The 11,198-nt window shown below is 42.7% G+C and overlaps 1 protein-coding gene across 1 annotated transcript; it reads right to left on the reverse strand.

Annotated features, from left to right (window-relative positions):
- Window positions 1-2,098: 2,098 nt before the first annotated feature.
- On the reverse strand, window positions 2,099-10,945 carry WFDC8 (WAP four-disulfide core domain 8). The gene is made up of 4 exons (XM_023549870.2): window positions 10,798-10,945; window positions 7,408-7,587; window positions 5,775-5,942; window positions 2,099-2,633 (listed from the first exon to the last, which is right to left on the reverse strand). The coding sequence occupies exons 1-4, from the start codon at window positions 10,943-10,945 to the stop codon at window positions 2,437-2,439; spliced, it is 693 nt and encodes a 230-aa protein (XP_023405638.1). The 3' UTR covers window positions 2,099-2,436.
- Between the last annotated feature and the right edge of the window lie 253 nt (window positions 10,946-11,198).

The following is an 11,198-nucleotide window of genomic DNA, read 5'->3' on the forward strand; positions in this document are numbered from 1 at the left end:
TCAATTCATAACAGTAAATGAATGGACAAATGGGTGAGTGGATGAGTAGGCAGAAAGATAGGTTGAAAGGTATGCCAGTGGAGGGCTAGGTGAGTAGGGTTTGGATATTTGGATGGGTTGGTGAGTGGATGGATAGGTGCATAAATGGATCAAGTGGTTGGTGGATAGATGAAGATGGGTGGGTGGAAACATGAATGTATGGATAAAAAATTAACCAAAGTCAAAGATACAAGAACAGTTATATAGAGAATAATTTATGCCATTATAATGTAAAATATTTGAACATATAGAAGAAATGAACAAATTTTAGCAAAATGCAAAAGACCAAAATTTACACAAAAGGGGGTAAAGAACCTATACAAGCTACGAGATGAAATAGAAAAAAAAAATTAAAAATCTATGCTGTTGTAGAAGGAACTTGACCTAAATGATTTTGGAGTTGAGCTTTGTCTACTCTTCCATGAATAAGAATTGGTGTATTATTGGAAATATTCCAGGTCACAGGAAAAGTTGGAGAGGTTCCCAACTAGTTTCTTCTGATGATTTTTTGAAAGTAGCATGACCCAAATAGAAAAACTATAGATCAATTTTAATGACTATGTTGTTGTTGTTGTTAGGGCCTGTAGACTTGATTTGTGACTCATAACAACCTCTTGTGACAGGTTAGAACTGCCCCCATAGGGTTTTCTAGGCTGTAATCTTTATGAAAACAGATCTCCAGGTCTTTCTCCTGCAGTGGGTTTGAACTGCCAACCTTTGGGTTAGCAGCCACTTAACCGTTGTGCCACCAGGGCTCTTTTTTATGACTATAGATGTGGAAATTCTCAATAAACTATTTGCTAAAAGAACTAACAGTGTACTAATATAAGTATATACTTCAATATGATTAAGGTTATTCCAGAAATGCAAGGACAGTTTAACATTAAAAAATTTAATAATATAAATTATTATACCAAAAAATTGGAAGAAAAAGATCATAACTATAGGAATTTAATAAAATGTCATTTCTGACAACAGCTGTAAATAGACAAAAGGGAAACAACCTAAGTATGATAAAACTTATTTATTCCAAACCCAAGAACAGATGTCATTTTATACAGAAGAAGCTATTGACTTTAAAATAAGGAACTAGACAGGGATAGATGTCATTGTCTTTATTATTAACCATTATTTTGGAGGTTCTATATAAGAAGACAAGAAAAAGAAGTCATAAAATTAGAAAAAAGAAGAAAAGTCAAATTTATCATCATTTTCAGATATGATTATATATAAAAACAAAGTGCCCTCATATTGTTACAATTAATAAGACAATTTAGATGAAAGACAAAATTGATAGCTTTTTTTTATTAAACTACTCATAATTAATGTAAAAATTCCGAAGGGGTCAGGCACTTCAGTCCACAAAGGGAGCAGCACTTCTCTTGCTTTTTGCAATCATAATCCTGCTGGCACTCGGGTTCTTCAATCTTAAAACAGTTTTCAGGCTTGCGTGGACAGTGACCACGTTTGACTAGAGACAGACAGATGGAGTCAGGCACCACTGGTGTAAAACAAGACATTTCACCTTGAAATACTTGGTCATAGTTTAAGACATGTTTGGGGAATATTGGGAACTCGAAGCAGAATTTTCTTCTACCTGTCCTGCTAGGGCCATAACAGAGTGGAAGAGGCAGAGTATCAACTTTCTATGGCAAATAATTCGAAGAGCATCAAAAACCATTGTCGTCTCTGACCAACCATCTGACAGGATTCCTGCCTGCCCCTACAGAATTAGTGGATTTGAGTTCTATAACCCAGAGTACCAGCGGTAGAGGGAGTATTAGAGAGCATCTAGAACTTCCTTGGTTTATAAATTATAGATATTGAGGACCATATATAGGTGGAAGTGAATTGCCTAAGTCCACACAGAAAGCCCATAGAAAAGTTGAAGTCAATTGAAAAGCCTTTTGCTGTTCCCACCATACCATGCTGTACCTGAAAACACTGACAATCCCTGGGACATGCCCATGCTGTCCCAACACACCATGGAGGAAAGAGCACCAGCCTCAGAGGCTGGAGAGTTGGCTTCTGCTCCAACAGCATTTTGCTACCAATCTTTTTCCCAGCACACCATTTAGGATGTGACTATGCTGTGCATGCTCTGACGTTCTGGGCAGACATGAGGTCTTGTTAGGAATACACTTATTAGCCACTAACTTTTTTGTGAGAATCAGTGGATATTGTCACCTTGCAGGGCATTGGGGAATGAGAACAAATAACTTCTCATGCGAGGCATGACTGGTTTTCAAGAGCAGCACAATTGTCTCCAGAGGCCAGGAGGGCAACATGAGAGCACTGGGTGGGCCTTGAAAAGGAAATGTTCTCAAGGGGTCCTCATCGGTCACCAACTCAAGGCACAGCTGAGGTTCGAGACACCTCTCCACACAGTGGGACAGCCTAGCAACCTTGGCCTATGCCCAGGAGACTTTGGGAGGTATTTCCCCAGTCCTCACCTTTCCAGGCTTTGGCACAAACAAAGCCACACGCGGAATCACAACACTTGTCAGTCCTGGGGCAATCGTAGTCACTCCTACACCCACTTGGACACTCCATACGGTTGTTGAAAGGGAAGAGCGGGCACTGTCCTTTCTTGACTAAAACAGAGTAGATGTGAGCTCCAGCTCCTTCAAACCCCACCCCATCCCACCACCCTTTCAATGGCTTTTCTTTCTCTTCAAAATTAGTATCCCTTTCGGTGACTTGGTTCCCCTACTCTGTCTACCTCTAGTAGACTGTGGGGGAATGAAATGTCTCACCATATCATACAGTGTCGTAGGAAGAATGCTGAACTTGGTTTCTGAAGCCCCATGGTAAAGTCCTAGTCCTGTCACTAAATGAGTGACTTCAGTTTGCTTCCCTATAAAATGAGGATAATTATGTGAAATCTACACAAATTCATGTAAACAACTTTAGGAGATTTGGTTTGCCTTTGAGTGAAATGAGGAGCCGTTCTTGGTAGAAGAATGACATGATCTGACTCATGTTTTCAAAGGATCATAGCAGCTACTGTGTTGTTGTTGTTGGTAGGTGCAGTATAGGCAGCTCTCACTTATAGCAACTTTATAACAGAATGAAACATTGCCATGTCCTATGCCATCCTCACAATAGTTGCTGTGTTTAAGCCCCTTGTTGTACTCACTGTGTCAGCCCATTCATGGAGGGTCTTCCTCTTTCTACTGACTCTCTGCTTTACCAAGCATGATGTCCTTCTCCAGCAATTGGTCCCTCCTGATGACATGTCCAGAGTAAGGGAGATGAAATCTTGTCATCATCGCTTCTAAGGGGCATTCTGGCTGTACTTAATCCAAGACAGATTTGTTGGTTCTTCCGGTAGTCTATGTCATACTTAATATTCTTCGCCAACACCACAGTTCAAGTGCATCAGTTCATTAGTCTTCCTTTTTCATTGTTCAGCTTTTGCATGCACACGAGGCAATTGAAAATACCTGGGCTCGGATCAGGCTCACCTTAGTCATCAAGGTGATGTCTTTGCTTTTAAATACTTTAAAGAGGTCTTCTGCAGCAGATTTGCCTAATGCAACATGTTATTTGATTTCTTGGCTGCTGTTTCCATGAGCTTTGATTGTTGATCCAAAAAGAATGAAATCCTTAACAACTTCAATTCCTTTGCTACTTATCATGATGTTATTTACTGGCCCAGTTGGAAAGAATTTTGTTATCTAATGTCTGCTGATATTAGACTGTAATAAGTCATGGATAGGATCAGGGAGACCTGTTAGTTGGCTGTTTCAGTAATTCAGGTAAGAGGCAATGGTGACTCAGATTAGGATGGCAGCTCTGGAGGTGGTAAGAAGTGATCAGATTCTGGCTTTGTTTTCAAGGTAGAACTAAAGTTATTTCCTAACTTAGTGGAGGAGCCCTGGTGGTGTAATGGTTAAGAGTTTGGCGGCTAACCAAAAGGTTGGCAGTGCCAATATACCAGCCACTCCTTGGAAACCCTATGGGGCAGTTCTACTCTGTCCTATGGGGTCACTAAGAGTTGGAATTGACTTGACAGCAATAGGTTTAACTTAATGGATGTTAACTGAGAAAGAGAGGTATCAAGAGTGATTTCAAAGCTTATTCAACCAAGAATGGGAAAGCTATGGATAGAACAGAATTTGAGTGGAGGAGGGATGATAACGGGTTCAGTTTTAATCCAGTTAAGTGTGAAATGTTGTGAGATATGCAGGTGGAAGTATAGAGGAGGAAGGTATAGTTGGGAGTAAGGTTTGGGCTGGAGATATAACCTTGGGGATCATTGGCCATTACCAGTACCAGGTGCCACCAAGTAGATTCTGACTCACGGCAGCCCCATGTCTGTCAGAGTAGAACTGTGCTCCACAGGGTTTTCAATGTCTGGTTTTTTGGAAGTAGGTCACCAGGAATTTGCTCCAAGGCACCTCTGGGTAGACTTGAACCTCCAACCTTTTGGTTAGCAGCTGAGTGTGATAACTGTTTGCACCATGATTCTTTAGGATTTTATACATGTTTCCTGTTGTCCTCATCTGATTGCAAATTCTATGAGGTAGGAATTGTGTCTTTTTTTCTCCTTTCCCAGGATGGACTCTGAGAGACAATGATGTGTTTGACTCTCAGAGGTATTGTCATGTTCTCTTTGAGTTCCAAACCTAAATTTCCCACAAACTCTAGCCCAAGCCCGTTTTTGTGGTCTCTTCTTCCTGCTGTCTCCACTTTTTTCTGAGAGAGAGCACCAGAATCTGGTTCACAGCACCAGGTTCCTAACAGCCTCCCACAAAGGGAAGCTTTGGTCTAGGTTCATCCAGTCAGGTCACAGGATTGCCTTGTTCATAAAGAGTCACTGGACCCATGTCCTTATTCCAGCTCTACTTCTTACCCACTGTGTATCCTTGGGCAACTAACTTTCCCTCTCTGGCTGTCTCCACATGTATAAAATGATAGATGTCACAGAGTCATAGGAAGTAAAAATTCCAATGCTGCCTCAGAAAGCATACAGTGCTGCATTTTGAAGATCAGTGTTCATCTTCTCAATTGTCACCATTTACTGAGCCCACACTACCTGACAGCCACCATGTTAAGCCTATGTGTCCTTGATTGCATATAATCCTACCAACAACTCACTAAGGTGTTGCTGTTACTCCAGTACTATAGATGAGGAAATGGAAACTCAAGGAGGTGGAGAAACTTGCAGTAAATAGGAAAAGTAGGATTTTAACCCAGGTCATACCATTTCTAAGCGCTGCAGGGCACTGTCTCCCAACATGACCATTGATGATCCTTATACTAAGGAATGAATCCACAGCCTTCACCTTCACCCCATCCCATTCTTCACGTCCTGTGGTCTACACTTCCTCCAAGGGATTCCAGAGCTGGCCTGTCTGTGCTTCATTCTTGGACAAGTCCTCAGAGTGATGCTCAACAGGTGGATGTATTGAGGAAACACCTGCCTCCAAGTGGTACACTTGCCTCTCAGGCCCCAGTGGCCAGCATTTATTAACGCCTTTATGTGCACTGTCTCATTTTTTTGGCACAACGACTCCGTTAGGTCAGTACTATTACTGTCCCCATTTTACAGACAAGAAAACTGGAACTTGTAAAAGATAGGAAACTGACCTAAGACCACCCAGCCAATGAGTGACAGAACAAAGACTTGATCAAAGGCAGTTTAACCCTAAAGCCTGAGACTATAGCTGCACTGGTATGCTATTTCTAGTTGGACAAGGCTTTCAGACTGCCAGGGATATGTATCTCACAGACTCGTGCACAGGCTTTCTTGCAGTTATTCTTGGAGAGGAAGTTGTTGACATTCCCATGGCAGCCTCGATACACAAAGCTCATGCACTGATGATTTTTAGGGCTGTAAAAATAGCGCGTCTCTTGATCATGGCAATCTCCTGGCTTAAGCGGCAGCAAGCAGGGTTCTGAGGACAGGAAGCAAAGAGGGAAGAATATAATGAAGTGTAGGGATAAAGGAAGGGAATCAGTTCCTCAGCCTTTGCCATAGCTCATGGTGTTGCCACCCAAGTCATAGAAAGAGCCATGGTCAAAAAAGGTATAGGTTCTAGTCCTAGCTCTACTACTAATATTCTATATTGTATAGCATCTCTGCTCTGTCTTGCAAAGGACATTGTGAGAAGCAGATGAGAATACTTTGGAGTTAATCTTTCTCCACTGGTCTGAGCTTTGGGAGGCTTGTACAGCCACTGTATTAAAAGTGCCTAACATAACGCCTTGTATATAGAAGAAACAGAATACTGAGAAAGGAAAAGGTAGTCCATTGGTGTCTGGAAACTGACCTGATGCTCACAGCTAAGCCACGTTACTCTCCTGTTGGACGTTAAGAATCTTACAGAATACACATGTCAAATAAGGTCACTCTGAGACCATGTCTTAGTGAGACAAAAGAGGATCACTGTGAAACCCACAAAATAGCAAACATTCCTTCAGTTTACTAATATGAGTGATTGATGCTTCTCTGCCATTAAAGCTTTACCCTCATTCTAATCTATTCTTTTATAGATAAGACTCACTGAAATACCCACTCATAGAATTGACCCCACTTGCAGATAGCACCCAATCTACAGCAAAATCCTACTTCTTAGACCCATCCCCAAATCACCCAACCAAAGCCCAAATCCCATAATGGGTTCTTTCTAACAGCCTGAGATGCCTCATGGTTCTCTACGGTGAAATGCTCTCCCTTCCTGCAATGAGTAATAAATTCAACTTGTTCAACTACCGGCGTGTTCATGGCGGTCTTTGGCCAAAGGGCATTTACAATAGATATTTATTGAAGGAAGGAAGGAATGAATCTTCATAAAACTCTCAGTACCCTATGAAAATTAGATGCTCACTACTTTGAGTTACCAGAAAACCTCCCTGAAGGCCAAAGAGTTCAAAAACAGCCCCAGCATCTCAGCTAACTCAGGTTTGTATTTGTTCCAGTGCCAAGGACAGTCTCTTGACACCTAGAGGGCAGGCAAGAAATATTAGTTATTTGTGAATGATCAAACTTTGGACAAAAGAGGACTAGCATCAATATTATCCATTGGCGCAGTGGTTAAGAGCTAAGGCTGTTAACCAAAAGGTTGGCAGTTGGAATCCACCAACCATTCCTTGGAAACCCTATGGGACAATTCTACTGTGTCCTATATGGTCACTATGAGTCAAAATGCTTGTGATGGCAACAGGTTTGGTTTTCAGTTGGCTTATGCCTAGCCTCGTGGTTTGTACTTGAAGGCTGGGAGTCAAATTAGGAGATGAGAGAAGCATGACCTCTTGTCTGTTTGTCCTGCCATCTGAGGGAATTGCTCTCCCAGTTCTTGGGCAGAGCAAGAAGTGGGATACCTCAAAAGGTGCTTCTGCTCCCAGCCCGCATGGTGCTACCTTTGTAGGGATCCAAGCACGTCTTCATACAGTTGAAACTGCAGCACTTCAAGTAATCTTGGCAGTCCAAATCCGTTTCACAGCTAGAATTCAAAGAAGTACAGTGGAGCCTCTCTTTGGGACACTTCCCTGGTTTCTCTACAAAAAAAGAATATCCAAACTCATATCCCTTGAGAGTTTAAGCTCTTCTCCCATGGCAAAGGTGGGTAGTGAAATTCTCCCAGCCCATCTTTACCATTGATCCTCAGCTCTTGCTCTGCTTGCATTTAGGGACCAAGTCTACCTCTCGCTACTCCTGGTGCATTTAGATGGATCTGAATCAGGAATTTGTGCCCAGGTGCAAGGACACATTACCCAATAAGCAAGGTAAGTACAGACTTACTTGAGTTTACTTACTGATCTCTAGTGAACAATTTCATATTTTTTCACTATATCAAATGTTCTTCTAGGTGTGGTTGGCATCTGTCTCTTTCCCAATCTCATAGCACCTTCCTACAGAATCAAAGCGTCTTTTCAAATTCACAATCCCTGACAGGGATGGATTACTCAGTAAGCACAAGTAAGCACAAGCTTACTTGTGCTTACTTACTAATCTGTAGTGAACATTACACATTTTTTCATCAAAGATGTGGTAAAACCCATGTGTAATTGTTCACTACAGATTAGTAAGTAAGCACAAGTAAGGTGTGCTTACCTTGCTTCTTGGGTAACGTGCCATGCCAGATACAGCTGAAGAAGCAGCTTCTTGGATTCCAGGGCAGGGGCTTATGTAGGGACCCCTATCTTAAAATCAGGAGCTCCCATCTCCTATTGAAAACTAATCTATGCCTAATTCCTCTGCCTCCAGTATCTTAGTCAACACGGGAAATTAGCGAGGAGTGGTGGAAACATCATGGAAGTAGGAGTCGGGAGCCTGGCTTTGGGCACTGACTTCGTGTAAACTGAAGACCAATCTGAGTTTGACTATATAACCTCTAAGTTACCTCTAAGGGGGAAGCAGTGGTTGAGTCGGAAGAGCCCTATAGTCAGATGGATCTGATTCAGAAGTCTGACTTAAATACTAACTAGCTAAAAGATGTTGGGAAAGGGCCTTTCTTTGTCTCAGTCATAAATTGCCCATCTGTAAAATGGATGACAATCCCTACCTTACAGGTTCTCACAAGAATTAAATAGGATGATGTCCATAAAGCACTTACCACAGTATCCAGCACATGATAAGAGTTTGGCAAGCATAGGTTTTGCTTCCTCTCTTTTTGGCTAAACATGGCTCCCTGTTTTCAGTGCTTGTGGTAGGTAGAATTCTAAAGGTGCACCACCGAGATTGTCCCCTGGTTATTGAATCAAACCTAATATAGGTAATACTGTGAGGGGATTTTGCAGATGTAATTAGTCTTAAGTTAGTTGATCTTAAAATACAGAGATTATCCCAATCAGTTGAGTCATTTAAAAGCAGGTTTTTTTTTTTTTTTTCCTGTTACTAACACAGGGGTTGCCGTGAGTCAGAATCGACTCAGCAGCAATGTGTTTGGGTTTTTTTTTTTTTTTTAGCAGAAGAGGTAGGAGAGATTCAAAACACAAGAAAGGTCCAACACGCCATTGGTAGCTTTGAAGACGGAGGGAGTCACATGGCAGGAATGTGTATGGCTCCTAGAACCTGACGATGACCCCCAGCTATTAAGGAAATGGGGACCTCGGTCCAACAATGGCAAGGAAATAAATTCTGCTAACAACCAGTGAGCTTGGAATTGGACCCTGAGTGTCAGATGAAAACCGCAGCCCTCTTTGACATCTTGATTTCAGTTCAGCGAGACCCTGAACAGAGAGCCCAGCCACGGCATGTCAGATTGCTGACCTACAGGTCATTTGTTACGCAGCACTATCAACTGCTACAATGCTTAGTGGGGATCCGTGCCTCTAATCTGAGTTTCTCTCCTGTGGAATCTGACCACAAAGGCATAATCCTTTCGGATGGTGAATTATAGAGTTAAAGAACGTTAGAATTGGAGGGATCATATTTATTATTAGGAAACCCTGGTGGCGTTGTGGTTAAGTGCTAAGGCTGCTAACCAGAAGGTGGGGAGTTCAAATCCACCAGGTGCTTCTTGGAAACCCTTGGGGCAGTTCTCTGTCCTGTTGGGTCTCTATGAGTCAGAATTGACTCGACTGCAATGGGTTTGGTTTGTTTATCATTAGCATCAACCTCCTTATTTCATAGGTTTAAAAAAATGAGATCAGAATAGGATAACACAGCGAAACAGGGGCAGGTTTGGGACTTCCAATCAATGACTAATTCTGGAAGCCCCATATCTTTCCCGTGGCCTGGCCACGGAGGCTTTTCGGAACTTTCCACCTCTACTTCTCCATCCTACCCTTAATGCTACCTCCAAGAATAGCCTGGTGCTTAAAATGACTGTCTGGCTTCTAACCTGGAGTGTACGTTAAAATCATCTGTGCATCTTTCAAAAAAATATAGACCCAAACTGAACCAGAATCTCTAGAAATTGAGGTTTACCAAAAAATTTAAAAGGTGACATCTAGTCGATTCTGACTCATGGTGACTCCCTGTGGGCTGAGTAGTGCTACACTCCACAGGGTTTTCAAGGCTGTGGTCTTTTGAAACCAGAGCACCAGGCCTTTTTTCTGAGGACTTCTGGGTGGGTTTGAACTGCCAACCTTTCAGATTTGGGTGGCTTAACAGTTTGTGCTGCCCAGGAGCTCCTAAAGTGAGGCTTAACCTGTTAAAACCCATTGCCGTTGAGTTGATTCCAACTCATAGCAATCCTACGGGATAGAGTAGAACTGCCCAATAGGGTTTCCAAAGCTGTCATCTTTTTAAAATTTATTTTGTTGTTGTTGAGAGTCAAGGGTAAAATCTACAGAAGCTGACTGCCACATCTTCTTCCCGCAGAGCAGCTGGTGGGTTGGAACCACCGACCATTTGGTCAGCAGCCAAATGGCTAACCACTGTGCCACCAGGGCTCCCTAAAGTAAGTAGAGACCCAAATTTTTACAAAGTGCCCTAGGTGATCCTGAAGCAGACAGTTGGACACCAGGGTGTAGGCTACTACTTGTGAGCCGTTGTTCTAGGCTTGGACTCAGGGAGAGTTCCACAAATCAAATAGGGACACCTCCAAAGGGTAAAAAGATGGCCTAGAAAGGGGAACCTAGAGACTGTGAAGACACACCACCCCCCTTATCCATGTTGACTCACCCAGTTCTGCCTCCCATCTGCTTCCAGAAGCCACTCGTTTGGGTTTCAGCTATTTTAGCTCCTTTCCCTATTGTTGGGCCCTATTGTTAGCTTGAACTCTCATTTAGAATCCCCCTCCCACCCTGGCCACAGCTTCTCAGCCCCTTACCTGTGTGTCTAGTCTCCTCCCCAGAACACACCTCCCAGGACTTCCTCTGCATTCACTGGAGACGCTCCCCAGAGCTCTGGCCTCAGTCCTCTTCTGCCATTCTCTAGACATACTTCCTGGGTGGGCGGCTCCATTCCCTCCACCCCAACTGTGATTCCCACATCTCCCTCCAGACCCATCTTCTTTACCAAGATCAAGGCTCTTATCTCCAACTACCCAGGGAAAACACCACTTGTCAGTCCCATAAACATCTCTGCCTCAACATGTTCAAAACTGAACTAGTGTCTCCCTACACTCAAGTAGTCTTTTCTCATTCTCTGTTCTCCATCTTGATATTTAGCATCAATAACCCCTCAGTCTGTTATTAGAATCCTGAGAGTTATCCTTCTTTCCTCCCTCTCTGCCACCCCAGCACCCAATCAGTCATTGACT

The sequence above is a fragment of the Loxodonta africana genome, chromosome 24, assembly GCF_030014295.1.
Source record: "Loxodonta africana isolate mLoxAfr1 chromosome 24, mLoxAfr1.hap2, whole genome shotgun sequence".
Lineage (NCBI taxonomy): Eukaryota > Metazoa > Chordata > Mammalia > Proboscidea > Elephantidae > Loxodonta > Loxodonta africana.

What these genes read in the sequence shown, in the direction of transcription:
- WFDC8 (XM_023549870.2), bottom strand. Translation starts at nt 10,945, where the DNA reads ATGGGTCTGGAGGGAGATGTGGGAATCACAGTTGGGGTGGAGGGAATG. An exon ending in GTGCTTGGATCCCTACAAAG is followed by an intron (nt 5,943 to 7,407) that starts GTAGCACCATGC and finishes TCCTGTCCTCAG; the next exon opens with AACCCTGCTTGCTGCCGCTT. An exon ending in GAAAGCCTGTGCACGAGTCT is followed by an intron (nt 2,634 to 5,774) that starts GTGAGATACATA and finishes ACTCTGTTTTAG; the next exon opens with TCAAGAAAGGACAGTGCCCG.